General features: G+C 40.0%; 1 protein-coding gene across 2 annotated transcripts in view; it reads left to right on the forward strand.

Moving 5' to 3' along the window:
- tbc1d22a (TBC1 domain family, member 22a) overlaps nt 1-19,764 on the forward strand; it is a 129,818-nt gene that overhangs the window by 68,255 nt on the left and 41,799 nt on the right. For both annotated transcript variants that reach the window (XM_015002789.2, XM_015002788.2), the window contains exons 11-12: nt 8,279-8,354; nt 17,903-18,030. In XM_015002789.2, the coding sequence (XP_014858275.1) occupies nt 8,279-8,354; nt 17,903-18,030 (204 nt within the window). The remainder of the gene's footprint in view (nt 1-8,278; nt 8,355-17,902; nt 18,031-19,764) is intronic.

Raw genomic sequence — 19,764 nt, forward strand, 5'->3', positions numbered from 1 at the left:
CCTGATTTTTTTTTTTTTTAAATATCCAATACATTAGAAGCACAGTTTGCATAATTAGAGAGTCCTAGTTTGCCCTGCTAGGCTGAGCAAATTTTCTTGGTCATGCACTTTATATTGGGTTGCCTTAGCTAGTACTACTTTCTGATAATTGAAAAGCACAGCTGTAATAGCTGGATAACAGAAAATGTCCATCTGTGTACTGAAAGTGTTCTTTGAAAACAGAGGAATCTCTAGCACTCTTTTGCTTTTGTTTTCTCATTAAAACTGGTACATTAACAGTTGAAATTTGTACCATTGTCACCTTTAAAACTGGTAATGGCTTTATTTTTGCCTAGAAGTATTGAGCAGCATCAAGTCAAGAAATGCACAAATATAACAATCTCCAAGGTGGAGATTAGACTGAATATTTTAAATATTCACAATGAGAAAAACAGGTTTTCTGTAAATGATATGGCATTAAGTTACACAGAAATATCTGTGAATAATAAACTACTCTGATGTATTTTTTTCTAGCTGATATTGCCATCAAAAGTAGCCATTGATTGGTGTATTTTGGAGTACACAACCTTACTTGTGTGAAATTGAAATTTCTATTGTTTTTAAAGAAAAAGTGTTTTATTTTTTGGCATTGTTACTGTTTGTTTTATCTGACCAAAGCAGCTAAAACTGCTTCTAGGGCTGTTGTAAACGAATATTTTAGTAATCGAGTAATCTATCGATTATTCTTACGATTAATCGAGTAATCGGATAAAAAAAATTATAAAATGAAATATTGGTAAATCTGGCATAATACCGGTGTTACTATCAGATATCAATATCAGTCCAATTTTTCATATTTGAGCATCCCTAACAGTTGCTTTTTTGAAGTTTAGAAAACTAACCTGTAACAATAATAGCTCACTTTCTAAGTTAACCAGAAGAAAAGTTATAGAAAAATCTGAAATTATATTGAATTTAATAACAAAGAGGCAGGCTCACAAATATGCTTATAAAAAATGTCTACAATCCAGCTTTTAGTTTATGTATTCATCTTCAGTGAGTTTAATAGATTAATTAAACTCACCTTGCCACCTAACCTGTCACGCTTTGGGTTTGAAAATACGGGAAATGCCGCCTGGAGTGGGAGGAGAGGGCGAATGAACGAACATGGGGTGGAGGGGAGGAAATAGACCAGCGGACTGACGAACCGTTAGACCGGGGGACGAACACGGGGGGAAGCAATACGGGATATTTACGACACCTTCACTGGTCACACTCAGAAACTCATCTACCAGCCATGTACGATGCGCTCCGCCACCCGTTTCTTCAGACCGGGATATGAAATGTATTGTGCGGTTCGTCGGTAAAGCTACATTTACACGGTAAGCATCAGCTACTCAGCCGCCCGCCCTGTTCAGGCTATCCGCTCACCTCAGCGCTCTTCCCGCCGTTCGCTTTCAACCAGCAGCCCCGGAGGAGAAATGCTGCCGTACTCCAGGCATTCCCCCAGTCATTTTAAGGATGCTTATTGGTTCCCCAAAAACGATAAAAAGTCGGGCATTATCATCAATCAATAAAATCCCCACGGGCCAATCTTGAAGATTGGACTTTATGCCGCTGAGATTTAGCTTTTGTCAACAACTCAGAGGCGGAAGTGAGAGCTCCGCGCAACGCAAATGAAGTCCCGGCCGGAACACGGTGCGCTAACTAATAAAACATAAATTAACGAAGCTTCGAGGCAGGTAAATTTTCCTCGAGGAATTTTAGTAATCGAGGTACTCGAACCATTCGAGGAATCGTTTCAGCCCTAACTGCTTCCATAATGGCTGGGGGTAACTCGAGCTATTTTAAAATTTTTGCATAATTACCTGCAGTTTGGATATTGGCAAATTTAGGTGAGTTTTAAAGTAGCCATTTCTGGACTTTACTTTGGAGTGACTAAGGAAAGAATATGTTTCATGTCCATTATAATACCAGAGAAGAAATAAAGATGCATTTTACTAAGGTCAAAATGTGTAGCGTGTGCTACATCTCTGCATGTGTAATTAACTTCATCTTTGTCTATACATCCAGACCCGCTCATGTTATCACTCTGCTGCCTTGTTCTGCTCTCCAGCACCTACAGTAGTAGTGAATGACAGATGATTGCCCTGTCCTTCAGTCGGCCGTGTCCATTATTGTCTGGTCTTTATCTTGACCTGTCATCTCTTTCTTTTTCCGTTCTTCCCTTGACTTATCACATTTTTTCCTCTCTCAAACACGTATACTTCCCTCCTCCGGCTCTGTTGTGTTGGTTCTGTCCAACTTGCTGATAGACATCCGGTGCCACAAAAGGAGGCAATCTCAGTCCAATGTGGAGCCATTGTTGTCCCTAATAGAATAGACTTGGAGGTGAAGAGCAGCTATTGATTCAGCTGACTGGGAGAGAAGAGAGGATGAGAAAAGGGAATGAACAAAGGAAGAGAGAACGGGAAGCTGTTGACACCTTGTTCTGAAAGAGACACAGACGTTCTTGTTTATGTGACGCGTGTCCACAAAGCAGTTTCACTTACGCTTTTTGTGAATTGACGGACAGATGGCGGGAGAAGAGGGGAAAAATGTATGAATAATAAACGAGCTGGTGTCGATTTCCTTGTGTTGCCTCAGCTGATCAAAGATCGGACTTGTTGGAGTTGACAAGGAGAGGAAGTGAGAACAAGAAGATGGGGAGTAAAAGTGGAGGCAAATGAAAAAACATGACAAAAAAGGAGAAAGCAAGAAAGAGTAACAGACAGGTAGGCATGGCGTAAAATCTGGAGGAAATCTGAGGAAAAAGGAAATTGCAAAGTAATGGTGAATGGTAAAAATATGACAAGGAAAAAGGTATTTTATTCTCATTGCAGCAAGATATCTGTGGGCAGTAGTCGGCTTCATAGGCAAGAGAAAATGCATCAATAAAATTTTGGTGTCAGGATTCTTTAAGTTGAACTTGAAAATGGAGAGGGCTACAAGGAAGAAGGAAATATGGCAGGGATAAACCTACATATAAAAAGTGAGCAGATCAGTGTGTTCATTGGACTCTGTTGAGACGCAAAGAAGAATTGACATTATGACCGCCTGCTAATAGTGTGCTAGTCTTACATTTAATGCCAAAACTGCTCTGACCCGTTGAGTCATAGTCTCCACTAGACGTCTGAAGGTTTGCAATGGTATCTGGCCCCGAGTTGCTAGCAGCAGATCCTTTCAGCCCTGCATGTTTGCTCAGTAGTGACTCCTCTGATCTGACATCTTTGTCTGTTTTATCCCACAGATGCTCTGTTGGATTGAGGTCTGGTCAATTTGGAGCATCTCAAACATTTTGAGTGATCCTTAAAAGTATTCTTTGAACAGTTTTTGCTTTGTGGCAAAATAAGGGAATAACTGTTAGGTAAGACAGTCCCCATGAGAGGTTCTATGCTTAAGTAGGTGGTACTTTTCAAAGTTAACTTTTACATGGGTGGCAGAACCCGTGGTTTTACAACAAATTTTTGCCCAAAATACTTCCTCCTATGGATTTTCCGCACAGTGTCCGGTTCCACAGTTCAGGACCGTCAACCTTCTTCTTTTGCTTTGCAGTCCATTTCTGGTGCAAAAGCAACAACTTTCTGTCAGAACCCACATAATCTCCTTCAGCAATTTGAGCTTCAGTAGCTTGTCTGTTGGGTCAGACCAGTCAAGCCTAGTCTTTGCTTCCCACGTGTACCAACGGAGCTTGACCCTCTAGACGATGCACCACTATTTCTTCCTGAAGATTTTTCTGTTCAGTTGTGACAACCCCGACAGCCCAAGCTGAACTTGAGATTTTCATCAGTCTCTTTTCTAAATAGGAAGGAAGACACTAATCCATCTGTAGGGAAGTAGGGGAGAGTGGTGCTACGGGGTGAGAATGGGCTGAACCACATCGTCTCTCTCACTGTGGGAGGGAGGCACAGATGGGCCTGACACAAGGGGCCATCAGGATGCCTGGTGCAAGTAGAGAAACATTTGTTTTACCCTCTCAGCTTGAAAGAATCGAGTTTAATGTCACTATTTAAGGTTTTTGTCTGGGTAAATGAGGAGTCAAATTTAAAACCACTTAAAGTTTGTGCCAGCAGTCTGTTTCTACTTGGCAAAAATTGTGAATGACCATCAGTCAGTTTAAAGATGGCAAAGCTGAAGAAATAAGGAGGAAAATGGATAGGTTTTGGATTTCTGCTAGGTTAAATTGTAATTATTTCAATTTCAGGCCTTAAAAGATGTGAAATATATTCAGATTTCTCAAACCAAGTTTTGAGAAAGGAGCCTGATTTGGCACAGATTTAAGAGGAACAGTTTTGGTTTTTACTTAAAGATGTAAAATATATACGAATAGGCACTGGATGGATTTTGCTGTCATCCGAGACATTGAAGGTTGTACATTCCCATGCTCTTCCAGGTCTTGAAGTTGTCGGAAAACGATCCCTCTAGACTGAAGATGAGCTGATAAGGTGAAGTCCTAAAGCTGTTGGCCTAAAGACTCCCACATTCTGAAGCATACTGCACGTATTGTCCACAAAAGGTTGGCATTTCATGGTCATTAATACACGTTTCCGGTATTTCCACTTGTCTTGACACAGTGCCTCTTCCTTACCCAAGATCTAAGTTATTCCTTCAACGTTTTTTTAAGTTCCTAAAAGTCCATGTATTCCTTCAATGATGTATCATGCAATTTTCTATGTTTTCTAATCTCTTTCGTCAGACACTTGTAAAAAAAAAAGTCGTCTCCAAATTTCTTCCTCAAGATGTTGCATACTAAATAGCTCGATGAGAACATTGTTTCCTGCCAAGCTGTTTAACGTGTGGCGCTGCGTATGTGGTCGTAATCATTGACCTTTGTGCTTAAGAGTCCGATTTACGTCTGCATCGAGTGGAGTGAAGTACGCCCTAGTATGTTGGACCTTTTAGGAAGTAAAATTTCTTGTAGTAATGTGAACACTGAGAAAATAACAGAGTTAAGAATGCTCTCTTGTGAAAGTCCAGATGTTTAATATCTACTGGTGCCCTTTGTGTCCCGTAGATACAAAACGTTTCAGTTTGACTTGAATAAAATTACCTTTAAGCACACTCATCTGTTTTCATTTCTTCTTCACTTTCCCATAAATCTCACTGCAATGTGACATCTTTCTAACACAAGTAACAGAACTTAATGATAAATTCACACAAGCCTATTTCAAGAATCTGAACTGTCCCTTGAAGGCAACAATCGCAGTGGAATGTTTTGGGAACATAAGGATAGATTAGTGCCAAATGTCTCCAAATGAGCAAAAGAGTTTAGTTTTGACTATTTAGGAGCTTAGGCACTTTTTAAAAGCCAAATACTCGTTAGGCGTCCCTTATTCACTTGTTTAGAGACGGCTCAATGTCAAAGCCCTATTATGCCTCCGTGCTATCCTGTATTATTGCACTGATGCACGAAGGAGGCGTATCAGGCCCGGTTTAAGAGGCGGTGGGAGAAAAAGCCTGGAGGAAGAGGAAGGTGGTAAGAGGCAGAGAAAGACAGTTGATTAAAGGCAGCAGCTTCAATAATGCAAATGTAATTACTTGCACTGGCCCTCTCACTTGCTTAGCTCCTAACTGCATTACTGTGGAGTGTTAGGAAAAAGAGAAAGGCGAGGAGGCTCAGGGGCAGAATATGGAGGCTGGCGAACAAATGTAAATGAACAAGAAACAAAGTGAAGTTAAAAGGTATTTCAGATAGTGGAAAGCGAGGAATAGTGAAAGTTAATCACTTTCAGGCAGGATTATGGACGATGAGGGAGGGAGGGAAAAAACGGCAAATCAAGAAATCAAGCTAATGGGTACATACGGAGTGAGACAATTGTTTACTGAAAATTTTGAAAAAAAACGATAAATTAAAGTAGCTCCAGGTTAATTGTAAATGTGAGAGCTGAAGTTGCTGTTGTCATGGCTACTTGCCTTTCTAAGGTTCAAGATGAGCAAGACATGAAAACGTGCGCTCCTGAGGAATACTTTCAGCCCACATCACACACGTTAGGAGAGAACTCAGAAACAAACCAGATGGCAGATGTTAAGAAGAGAAATGCTTTCATTTATTTAACTGACTTTCTCTGAATGTGGTGACATTAAAAAAACACACACAAAAAAACCCCAAACAACCTACGATTTAGTTACTTTTTTTAAACTCCTTACCTGTCACCCTCAAAACACTTACATGTAAGTCAACAGATACATGAGAACACTGGAGTCGTCCTAACACTTAAGGGGTTAAAAAGATTAAATTCTGTGGCTAAAATACTATTTTGAAGCAAAAAGGATCCAATAATGGTAGCTTTTTCATCAGTTGTTGTTTCTGGATGTTTGTGCGTCAGATTTACGGTTGTACCGGAAACATATGACTATAAATATTCCAACTTTGGGCACAATTTTCTCTGTTTCCATGTCTTATTCCACCTATTCTAGTTATGTTGTATTGTACATATTTTTGTGAATGTAAAAGAACAACTAAAATAAAAAATAATTGATCGCAAAAAAAAGAAAAAAATTCTAACTCTGGACTGTTGTATGTACAAAAAAAGAAAAAAATAATTAACATACTTAATGCTTTAAATATTTTGGTCTTGATACATAGATTATAGCAAAAAAAGTCCCTCAAGTTAGTATTTAGTCTGCATTTTTTGTACTTTTTATATTATTATAATCATGAAACGTGTTATAGGGCTGATATTAGCTGCTTCATTAGTTGGGCTGCCTGCTTCTGCAGCCTGTTTTTACTCCAGTTGCTCCAGTTTCCAATTGCAACAACTTTGCTCTAAATCAGAGGAACTGTTGACGTTGTTAAATTTACATTCTTTTAAATGTGAACTTAACAACTCCATCTTACTGGATGGAGTTTGGATTGATTGCAACCAATGTTTTAACGCCATCATCACTGAAATCACCCTCGTTGCTTCCTGATTCTGAGATACCTGCTTTATTTGGCAAGCAGACGTCTAACGAGGTTCGTATCTGTGTAACCACAACACAACCTGATATGTAGTATCTGTTAGCATCTCGTAGGGCTGAAAAACAGCAAGAGATACAGTTTTTATTTTCTTTTTTTTAATGTTTTTGGCAAATGATTCCTGCTGAGATGGTCTTCCTCCTCCTACTCCTCGTCTCCCCTCTCCACCTCTCTCTCCGTTCTCCATCTGTGGGGTCGTTTGCCTCATCAGCTGTTCTCCAGCCACGCCGAAATGACCCCTCAAGGAAACGTAATCCTCGCCGCGTCTGTGTGTTCGGGCGCACACTCGCACACTTAAATGCCTACGCGCTGATCCCGCACGGATTGTATTCTGCAAGCTCAACCGTCTGACTCTGCGGACTCCTGTGATTATGATCTGGCTTATTATCCCCATATATATATTTTTTTCTTCTTAAAAGAAAGAGAAGTCTCAAAATAGAGTTTAGACATTTAAGAGTGTGTATCTTTTCTTTCCCTTTTTCTTTTTTTGTGACGAGCAGCAAAATCTAAACTACCGCCATAAATCGTGCAAGTTCTCTTTGGACATAAGTAGGTCCTCAGTGCCGACTGCTGGATGGGATCTAAGTGGATCGGGAATGAGCCTCCCCGCTGCTTGAAACAAAAACACAATTTCTCCTGCTTTCTCATAGCTTCATAATCATCGAAGACCAGATTGATTGTTTTTTGTTGTTTTGTTTTGTTGTTTTGTTTTTTTTTTCTTTCCTGTTGCCGTGCCAGTTTCGTTTATAAGCTGGCCTTTTTTTTTTCTTTATTTGCCGTTTCAGAAGACGCCTCGGACGAAATTGCCTCCTAAAAACACGCCTGATATCTGTAATAGCCTCTGAACTCTGGCGAGAACGTATTGTTAAAGTGAAAATTGTGAAATTTTGCACTTGTTTTTGTTGTGCGCCATGAAACGCTGACCCCTCGGGCCAAGTGGCTGCAGAACATCACTCTGAAACCGAATCATATTCGCTTTTTTCCTAACAGCAGGTTTTTGTTGTCTCTTTTTTTTTTTACAGCCGGGTTGTACAAAATTCCAAATGTGATTTCATAATATCATAAAAACTGTCATTTATTTTATTTGCTGCCGTTATCCATTTAACCCAATCTTGTTTCCCACCTGCTTCTCCATTATCGTTTTTTTTTTTTTTTTTCATTGAAGATGGAGGCCGTTCAGGAGAGTTTGCATTAGGCTTAAACACTAAGAATATAAAACAAGCTGGTATCTGAAGTCATATCTCTGCTCTAGACGGCACCCGAGTCCACATTGACTCTGTCTGATTTCTGTCTTCTCCTCAGGACAACTATACATTTGCTCAGCCAGGCATTCAGAGGAAAGTCAAGGCCCTTGAGGAGCTGGTCAGCAGGATTGATGGTGAGTCATCTGCTTTGCTTCCCTTCATCCATCCATCCCTCCCTCCCTCTCTCTGCCCGTCCATAAAGTTCTTTTTGCTAACAATGCTTTCATTTTGACTTGATTTCCACTTGCTGCTTTATGCCTTTCTTTTGCCTCGGTGCTTTATCACCCGCCTCTTTCCTGTGTTTTACAGAGAAGACATAAATGCCCTCAAACTCATGGCTCGAGATCAGCTAAATCTTGCCGTGTATTCCTTAAGTTTAGCTTGATCTCTAACGCTGAAGTCATTCAGAGAAAATCACGAACTGCTTTTGGGTATCCGGGCAAACTCTGTTCCATTGGGGAGTAAAATTGCAACATTTGTTACATTTTCAAACTACATTGTGTCAAGATGAACCCAGACTTTGAGAAACCTGTTCACTCCCTTGCCTGTGGTGGCGCTGCGCCAAGAACAACAGGAGGGAAGCAACATGAAGATTTCTGAAAAAGACACTGAGCGCAACTTCCCGTCTTTACGAAATGTGAACAAAAATGGATTGATGTCAGAGTTTTAGTGGTTGTGGGGTTTCTTTATTGTCTTTAGGGGAAAAGACCACAAGCAATTTGTTGGTTTTATTTACCCAGAATGCCCTGTGCTGTAGTCCGCTTCCTGCTTTTGGAGCGGTCTCCAATCCCCTTGCCATCCATTAGAAACCTACATATTTGATATGTTGTTCCTTTGGTGATGCTTATCATTGTATCTGGGCCCAAAATACACCGTAGCCTGGTTTAAGTTTCAAAGAACCATGACACGTTCTCCCACAGTTCTCCCTCCCTCTCCTGACTGATACCTTTGTGCGGGATCATTTCGACATTTTCTAACCCGTCTCCTAAATACGGCTCAAATAAGCAACTGTCAAGAACAAACACAGGAAAATTATACCTCAGTAGCAGAAGTTTATTTCAGCTTGAGCAGAGTCACTATAATTATTGCTTGTTGTGAAGCCAAGCAGACAGAATGCTGAAACTGAGTTAATACACACCTATTCAGTTATGTTGACTTCTTTTTTTTTTACATATTAGTGCAAGAATATTTCCAAAAAATGGATCTTACTCGTTTTATCAAAAAAAATATTGTGGTTTACTAATGCTGTGTGTGTGTTTTAAATCTATTGTGCATGTAAATGAGAGTTCTTGTTTTTTTATTTTATTTTATTTTATTTTGCTTGAACTTTGTATAACTTTAAGCTATTTTTAATTACATGTCTCTAATATGGCGTCCGGCTGCTTAGCATTCCGCTCAGCTGTGTGGAAAAGTGTGCATGCTCGTGAATACAGCGCAGGGGAAACACGAGGGCGGCTGGGGGCTCTGGAAGATAATATATGCAAACCGAGTGGACTCATCCACAGTTTAATGACATTTCCCCACACATGGTTAAAATTATGTGTTAATTACCAAAGCTGCCCTTTTCCTCTCTGTCTTATCTTTTCTTTTTTTTTTTTTTTTTACTCCCAGAGGGGAAAGAAAAGCTTCCCTTTCTAACTTAGTCAACCTAACACTCATGAGGCATGCATGGGCGTACAGGATGCATTGTGCGAAACGCGCTCTTATCACAGCGAGCTTCTGCCGAGCGCTCACGTTCTTGGCAAACTTGCGGCGCCGTCCCGCTCTGCCGTCGCTCGCTCCGTCAGCCAGAGGGCAAGCGCGACTCACCCGCTGCATTTAAATGGTGCGTGAATGTCGGTAAAGGTCGGTACAGTTTTTTTTTTTTTCAGAACTCCTGCAGAAGCAGGATGACCAGATCAGTCAGTCGACGTCAAGAACAGAGCAGGTTTTCCTCTGGAGAGTCGGACAGGGAGTTTGTGAGCTTTCCTGCTTTTTTTTATTTTTGTATATTTCTTCTCTGACAATTTTTCCTAGTTAAATATGGTATAATATACTTTATAACTCCCCAGTTGTTCCCTTGATGAGCAAACATGAACACAATGAGTAATTCTGTTGATTTAAATACCAGAATGCCTTTAACTTCTAGTATATATCAGTCAGTTAGAAGCAGCTGAGAATATTTTCTTTGTAGTATTATAACAACATCATCATTTATCTACGTGTTATTTATCATAGTCAGAATAACAGTGCTCTGATTTCATTTTTCACTTTATACGCTTTAGGAAATTTTAAGAAAGATGCAAGACTTTCACTCCGCCAAAGGCAATGTAGGAAACGCAGCAGACTGATTAATCAGTTTTTTAAGATTTTATGGAAAATCTGGTAATTATTATTTTATTTTTTTTGCACCAATAAACATTTTGAGGTCAGCATGACGTTGGCACACCCACAGCCACCATCTTGTTTGACCAGCTTGTTCAGGTCGACTCTACAACAGAAAATTAGGACCAAGCTTAGTTATTCTTTTCTTAAATGCGAGCATAAGATCATAACATTTCAAGAATAAAGTCGTACCATATTTGTCAGATGAAGTTGTAATTTTACGTGAACACGAAACCAATCCCATTGTTTAGTTGATGGTCGTCCTTCCATCTTTGCAGAGATCAACATAAAAAAAATGACAACGCATTTACTGTATCTCCTCCATAAGTGCCCTGTCATCATAGCTGCGGCAGAGACATTTTATACCCCGCTAGCTTGACATTACCAGCTCTAATGAGATCACAGATACCTCTTATCTTGTGTTACAGGATTGTTTTTCGCCCCGCTGTCGACATAGCATCTGTTCTGGGAACAATAGCCTCTCATCTGCTCCAAAATTACCTATCAGCACTTATCAGATGCGGGGTTATCCAGGCTGTTGTTGGTTTTTTTCGATAAAATGTGGGGTTCTGTCTTCTAACAGCGGGAGGATGATTTGCCGGAGCCGTACGTTTCTTACAGCTAATACAAATCCCAAATTAACTGTATTTTCTTTATTTTGGTTTATTCGCGTTTTCTCTGCAGTTCTGACAATTGAATTCTCCCATATTGAAGAGTTTTTTTTTTCTTCTCAGTCTTGCTGATCCATGAGTAACAAATTGATTTATCTTTGAGATGTGTTAATTTACCGCTCTAGCTGGTGATATTTAATAGATAAAACTGTAGGACGTTTATAGGTCAGTTACAGAGGAGATATAGCTGACAGAAATGAGCAGCTTCAGGTGTTTTCTGTTTTTATGACCTTAATCTTACTAGATTTTGAACAACGTCGTCCTTTATGGATGTCAAAAATATGCCAATAAATAGCTAGCGAGCAAGATGGTTAGCTGGAATGAAAGTCTCACATTCTGATACCCTTAAGAAAAAATATCTGGATTTTTTTTTGTACAAAAATTAAAAAGTATCCAACATACTCTAAATGCTTTTATTGAAAACAATTATTCCTACTGTTTTAGCAGTTTTCAGTCAACGTTGTAATGTTTGTAAAAGTAAGTAAGCTTTGTGTTTTCCATATGCCTCCTCTAGAAATGTATTTATTATTTTTTTGAATGACAGGAAAATGTGTGGCACATAGAACAGTTTTTTTATTACTTTAGAAAATAAAGCCATTTTATTCCTAGTGTACTTTTATATTAATTTAGAGAAACCTGTTTTTATGAGTGAAATTCACAAAAAAAGTAGAATCATCTGCATTAAGTAAAAAGTTTATTCACAAAGTGCAACATATTCTTGCAGAAAAACATGGTTATTTTTTCATAAAGTATAAAATTATTAAATATTAACTCCCTATGTAGTCTTTTACTGTAAGTGGTGTGCGCTTTAACATTTTAGGGCTATTCGTAATATAGAAACATGAGAAAAGAAGAAAGTAAAAGATTTGAGTTGCTTTGGCAGAAACAAAGATCCTCTTCTGTACCATTAAATGCGACACTTTTTCACCCCTTGTATTTATTTGCAGAGTAAATGAATATAATTTAAAATGTGTAGGAACAATAGCTGTTGACATGAGCAGCCCATTATAAGCAAGTCAACTGGTAAAAAAGAAAGAACGCCTCTCACAAAGTTCTGAAGTTCAGGGAAAAGAGCCATTCTCTTTACCCTTTACACTGCTAACGCTGGTTAGCATTGTTGAAATACTAACTGTATGAAACTTTAATTGCCAAGGATACTGGAAAAGGTCGATGCCTGGTAGCCAAACTAAGCTTAAAGCACTTCTTTTCTTTGAACCCATAGTTTTTTGAGGTGTCGTTGCACCACTACGTCTGATCATTCCTTCCTCTTCGCTTTAAATCTTGCATTTGAAATGTGTGTGTGTGTGTGTCTCCATGCTCGTCCGTCAGACTACCCCTCTGTGTAATTATCGTCTTGCGCTAATAACTCTAACTCCCATTAGCCTTGCTTGACGCCGGCGAATGTACCGCCTCAAAAGACAACAACCAACACGTAACGTTCCTCTGATCTCTTTATCTCTTTTATCTCTGTATTTGCAGCATGCTAGTGCATTAGAACAAGTTCATCTACATGCAAATTGCCCCAAGGTGAATCTATCTATGCTAATGAAAGCGTGCATCTGCGGCACACTCGCTGATCCTGGGTCTGCTGTGAGACTGTAGTGACTGTGGCAAAGAAGGAACCCTTCCATACGTGTTCGAGTTTGGAAGGGATAATTACCCTTTCTGTAGCATTAGTAGATGATAGTATTGGCCTTGTGGGTTATGTACCTGACTTTTAATCTGTGTATATTCTATTTGTAGCTTCAGTAGAAGGTTTTCTTTTGAAATCAGGCCCCTGCTTTTCAAAGCTTCACACTGAGGTCTGCTTCAGTGGCTTGTAACCTGACCCGAGGTCAGTTACACAATTTTTCCTTTTCTTCCCACACAGTCTTCAGAGATCACCCTTTGCTCACCACACTGAGTTGTACGTGTTCTCTGATGTATTTCAAGAGATTTAAAGACTTCTTATCGGTAGTCTTTTCAGTCTGGAGCTTTTTCCAAGTTCTTTAACTTGACTCGCTGCGTGTTTTGTTTGGTTTCAGACAAAACTTTTAGTTTTTGAGCCTTTTTTTCAGTGCCCGTCACTGCAAAATGCCATAAAGGGGGTTATTTTCAAGATATATGTAATGGAAAACGGAGGCCCCAACTGTGCTTTTTCATGTAGGTGCCTTGTCAGAACACCAGAGGTTTTGAAATAAATATTCTTACTCTTCCAGTTTATGTCCATAAATATTACATAGTGCTGCCATGGAAATGAAACAGCTCAGTGTAGGGGTTGCACGTTTACTTTGTCTACCCTGAAAGCTTTGGTTAACAACTGTGGCTTTTTATGTTTGTCATAAAACCTGGTAACTTATTATCAGTGCCAAACATGTCAGTCACTTCCTAATTAGATGAGTATTTTCTTGGGTTAGATCCAGTTTGCAGACGTTTTGGGACATTTTTTGCCACCCATCATGTTACCAGTTCAATTGAATCTTTTAGCAGCAACCGGTCACAAAACTGTTGGTTGAGTTCTAATCTAGGTCAAGTTTATATGTAAAGCACATTTCCCCACCAAAAAGGTTCAAAGTGCTCTACACTATAAACATGATATAGTGACCAGTTTGACTAGCAATAAACATTGCGTTTTGATCATCCAGCAAATATATTGATCAGTGTTCCAGTCACTTCCAGTCAGAGACAACTCCAAACAGGTGGCTGTTTGAGCCTCAACCTCAGGGTTCAGCATCTTTGCAGTTTTCTGGAAGTTTGTTCCAGATATTGTGGTGCATAGAAAGTGAATGATGCTTCTCCATGTTTGATTCTGCTTCAGACAGGGAAGAAAATGGCAAATAAGAAAAAGAAAAAAAAGACATCTCAGATCATATTGTCAGTTTTTTATTTATTTATTTAACATAAAAAAAAACTGACATTTATTATAACAATAAATCAAAATTGCCATAAGAAATGTTTCCCAACAAATAAACCATCCGATAAATGCCCACATGTGACATGCATCCGATCCGATGAGAAGTTACCTGTTGACACAAAGAAGTTTCTGTTCTTGCGATCAGATTCAAAAGAGTTAAGTACTGGCCCTGAGAAAATAAACCAGCTCTGCAGACACTTTAATAACACATCATGGTCATGATGATAAATATGATTTGTCTTTGTATGTTTGCAGCTGTGATGACACTAGCTGTCATTAACTAGCTTAATAATTTCCATTTCCTACAAAAAACCGGATGGGAACAAAGTGTTCAGTCTGGTGCTTTGCTCCCAACTAGCCCTTTTCTTGAACAACAATTTTATTTAGAGCTTTCATAATTCATTTTATTTGTTTTTTCTGTTTTTGTTTAATTATCTCGGATATTTAAAATGTCTTCCAGTTGTTTGCAGTTAAATGTTCAATAGAATTTAAAGTTTATTGATCACGGTAAATTAATCTTGAAATTATTTGTAAGCAATTGGTGGAAGAAGGACGTTTCACCTGGTTTTTGTATTTAACGCAACTAAAAAAGCAGACGAAGGTTGCAGTGAGATAAAGTGTCAACATACTAGGAGTGCCGGATGATGGGGCAGAGAAAAAGATGAAAGGAGAAAGAGGGAAAAAAAAGTCTAACTGTAACTACATGTTTTACCAAGGAGAGTGTCAAGTCGGGCAGAATCGGCCTCATCAGCAGAAACCTGAGAGCTGCTCACTGCAGAACCTCTGACCTCCTGCTGTCCAACCAGCCCAGGGCTGCAGTCTCACCGAGGGGGTGCGGTGGGGGGGCCGGGGGAGGCTGAGGACGAGGAGAGCCAACACTATACCCAACACCAGGCTGGAGGACCAGACTCATCAGTCAATCAGCCTGTGAGACGTGTCATCCTCAGCCCTGATAACAACCCCACTCAGCATGCTCAGCACTGTTGCAGCAGCCCAATGAGTAATAAGGTTCAACTTCTACAACTTTCCCCTCACACGTCTTCAACTTTTCCTTTTTATTTATTTAATTTTTTTTTTTAAAATTTAATAATGTTCAATATTTCTCCCTCTCTGCCACGTTATAACGAATAACCCTGCCCTCTGTCGCCGCCGCGCCCTCTTCCCTTCCCCCTCCTCGCTGTTTGCAGAAGTCGCTAATATTAGGAGGAGCAAGTTCATTAGTGTAATTTAACATTGTCTAAAGTAGTTCCGCTCCCTTTTGCCTCTGCTTGGCAGCTAGCTCAGATCTGTCACCGTGATGCATGCGCCGTTAATGAGCTTTCCTTGTTTATGCTTTTGCAGCAGCATGTGATAATTAAACTGTGGAGAAGAGTGTGAAATAATAGCTTTGTGTTTACCCTGCGTCCCCGCCTGTGTCTTCGAGAGCAAGATAGGTGTCGTTCAGGTGTGTGTTCGACGGTAATAATAATGCATGTGGCCCTGGCTAGAAGTATCTGCGTAATGTTTTACCAATAAAAGGGTTATTGAAGCAGTGTGTGTGTGTGTGTGTGTGCTGTCAGTCAGCTCTGATTAAGAGCAAGCGAGTGTGAGAGAAGAGGATGCGATAGTTCCTCCCTTAACTGGCTTTTCTTATGGATTCACTGACAGCTCCATAATTACAGCTCTATTATGAGTTATGTGTGTGTTTATGCGTGTGCGTGCACGTGTGTGTGTGTGTGTGAGGAAGAATGAGTGTCATGGGCTTGATGACTATGAAACGAGGAGTCACAGAATACTGGGTGGTATTTTTAATCTTTTGTTATGTGGAGACGGCATCAAACAAACATTTATCAAGAACGGAGACGGAGAACAAAGGCAGTCACTCTCGGCGTCGCGCCGCCGCCGTACGCGGGCGACGTGTTCGCCTCTCATCCATTCTTCTCCGTGAGCGTTCTGCCAGCACGCCGTGACACTGACGCTGAAGTTTGAGCCCCGCACCGGGGCCATCTTGAAGGCGCGCCGTGCAACATGTGGCCCTCTCTCTGTGCGTTCGGTGGATCAGGCGGAGAAGAGCAATCCGGTGAAAAGGAGATGTGTGGTCTCTTTACTTAGGTTGACGTCTTGGAAACATTTTTGTTTTCTTCTGCTCCACAATAATTTCAGCAACAATAAAAATGTTCAAAAACTGTTTACCTATAATAAGATCTTTGTACAGTTTCACCTTGCAGTGAATTCAGAAAACATTTAAATTACCTAATTGTACTAATTGTATTGCCAGTGGGAATGATCTGATTGATCATTCCCACTGCAATCTTTTGAAAAGCCTGATCTGCTGATTCCCATCTTGGCCTTTTTTTTTCTGCCTGAAAAGTGGCTAAGTTGGCAACAGTTGGTTGACTATTGTTAACCACATGCATGCAGATGCGATCTAGTGGTTTTATCAGTGCAACCTTATTTACAATTCAGGAGATTAAGTGGATCTAAATCTCTTTATAATTGGCTATAAAATGGAAGTTTCTGCCTTGTAAAGTGGCTTAAGGTGCCATTTGTTGGGAATTGCCATTGTATAGTTTCTTGCAAATGTAATAAATTCCCTTTAATTTTATGTCACAACACAGCCACATTTACATTACATCACATTTTTTTACAATTGAAAGAGAAGCTAAGTTGATGGGAAAGATGGAAGGAGCTAAATACAGATCAACCCTGGGGAGGGGGTGGGGGGGGGACAATTAAATAGATATAAATATGTCGAACCACATGATTTGAGGATTGAAGATGCATGCCCTTAGTGGCCTAGTCAAAGTCCAGACACAAATCCAGTTGAGAATCTGTGGTAAGACGTGAATCAGGCAGAGATGTGACTCAACAGATTTGCAGCTGCATCACATTATTCCTTCCCGTTCACAAATTATGCACTAATTTGTATGTTTTATTTTATTGTTTGTATGTCTTATTAAAGCCATAAAAAAGCTTTTGATATTTGAGGTTATAATGTGACAAAAGTGGAACATTTCCCTGGAAATTCTCAGCATTAAGTGAACTCCTTTTTTAATGAATTCTTTTTCTGCAGAGAAATAATCAACATTTTTTCCACAGAGATCAAAAGTTGAACCTGAATGTGAGAAAAGGAGGGATGTCTCATTAATATTCACTCTGGAGTTTTCACCCCCATCCTCTTTTCTTTTTTTCTTTTTTTTTTTTTTTTTTTTTTTTTCTTTAAGTGACAGGGTCCCGATCTTTGGTTTCCGACACTCTTGACTTTCCGCGACGGGTCAGAAGTCGGTGCAACACAATTTTTATCAGCTTCTGCCGAGGGCGCCGATGTCAAAGAAGTAATTAACATGCTCTCTATACGTTACATGTAAGCCGTCATTCAGCCTTCACCTCTGGACGCCATTGACCTAATTTATATGCACTTCAGTCTCCATCGGAGCGACATGCAATTTCTCTGGAGTGTTGGTTAACAATACAATTCCGCTTCCATTTCTCATCCCGCGCCGGCTACGAGGCCGTTCCCAGACAATTTGGATGGCTCTGTAATTACATTTCAATTATGAGGAAACAGCCGCGCGCGTGACACCGATGACAGCAGTTTTGTAATAGAGAAGAGGGAGTTCAGAAAGACAATCTCACACCATGGTGTCGCTTAGAGGTTTCTTCCCCCTCCTCCGCCCCGTCTCACCTTGAAAGCGTTTTGCATCCGTTCTCTTTTGTTGCTGTTGTTGAGGTTTTTATATCATGTTTTTTGTTGTTTTGTTCTAATTTCTGCCAGAGTCTGTGCACCGCCACATGCAGCAGTACGAGGTGGAGTACCTGCAGTTCGCCTTCCGCTGGATGAACAACCTCCTGATGAGGGAGTTGCCGCTGCGGTGCACGATCAGACTGTGGGACACGTATCAGGTGCGATCACACACAGGGCCCGCCGTTATGCTTTTCTTTTTTTCTCCCTCCTCCTCTTTCTGGCTCTGCGGGAGATTTTAGGGTTTAGGAATTATTCCCTGACGACAACATCCTTCCCCCCTCCAAGACGAAACGGCAGTATGATGCGGCGTGTAGCTCTGAGTTTTCAGTTTTATGCAGATGAGATGACAAAAACTTTGGAGTTTCACGTCAGTGTGAGACTCACTTTTTTTTTTTTTCCCCCAGTCATTTCCTTCATCAGAGAAAAGTTTAAGAGGGGAAGGAGGGGAGAAAGGAGAACGAAAAAGTTAAGTTTTAGAGAGACATTTCAAAAATAATATTACATTTTTACACTTTAGTTTGCCTTGACCATGCTGTATGTAGAATACTAGCACAATACTTTATTAATTACAGTAATAAATAGTATAGCAGTATATAGAATTGTCATTTATATTGTTTTTATCTGTTCTATGAAAGTTTGACGACTTGCCTTGAAAAATGCTTGAATTTCACTATTTTTGAAAAGTGTACAAACCCTCATTTATAGACCTGCTTAGCGCCACAAAAAAAAACAAAAGTTTAAAAATACATGTACACGTACAAATCCCTTTTTTATTCTTCCGGCTGCATCCTCCGCAGGTTGCCACAGCAAGTCATCTGCTTCTCTTTCTGCCCTTAGTGTCTCCTATCACCCTCTCTGCAGGCTCTCTGCCTCCCTGGGAGGCTCATATTCAGCATCTTTTGTCCCATATATCCTCCATCCCCTCCGAACGTGTTAAACACCACCGTCTGGCCTCCATGACTTTAACTCTTATGTGCTCATTTCTGATTCCGTCCGTTTTCGTTGCCACCAATGAAAATGTTCACGTTCAGCTCGGCGCCCCCCGTCCCTTTATCAGTGCCACTGCTTCTAAGCCGCTCATCACTGCTTGTAAACCTTCCTAATACGCTCTCGACTCCATTCTGCCTGCGCTCTCTGCTCTTCTTTGATTCACTTCCTGTTGCTTTGGGTAGTTGACCCCCAGGTGCTTACACTCCTCCATTTTCAGTGCTTTTACTTCCTGCAGCTTCGCTTTCCTGCCTGTTCTCTTGGTCTCATTCACACATATGTATTCTGTGTTGATGATGGTTCAGGTACAAAAGAAATATATAGATCTTTTTTGTTTTGTTTTGTTTTGCTTTTTTCTTTTTAAAAAATATGACTGTCACATCTTTCTTTTCTATAAACCCTCTTAGACCAGCATTTTGGAAGGTACAAAACAAATCACTGTCATTCCTTTTGTTTTTAAATTTTAGAGTGAAGATATTACAGCTCATAAATTGTGTAAAAGAATCTAAATATATTAAAAGATCAGGCAGTTTTAATTTGGCAAGTCAAATATTGTAGATTTAGCTAAAGTAGTAGTAATAATAATAATAATATATTTTACTTATGTAGTGCATTTCCCAAAACTCACACTTTTTATAGCAGGGGTCCCCAAACTACGGCCCGTGGGCCGGATCCGGCCCGCCTCCTCATTTGGTCCGGCCCCCTGAACAATACCAGAGAGCATTCAGTGTTTTTTTTCATATATATGTGGATTTTTCTTCAACCACCAGGGGGGCTCTTGAGCAGATATGAAACTTAGTTTCCCTCAATGGAATATATACTAGTCAGTACCAGTCACCGTTTCGCTCACGGTTTTTTTCCATTTGCATTCTGGGTAAAAATCTATCTACAAACGCGAATATGTC

Source organism: Poecilia mexicana, unplaced genomic scaffold (assembly GCF_051168715.1).
Source record: "Poecilia mexicana isolate PSO_F unplaced genomic scaffold, ASM5116871v1 scaffold_23, whole genome shotgun sequence".
NCBI classification, from domain to species: domain Eukaryota; kingdom Metazoa; phylum Chordata; class Actinopteri; order Cyprinodontiformes; family Poeciliidae; genus Poecilia; species Poecilia mexicana.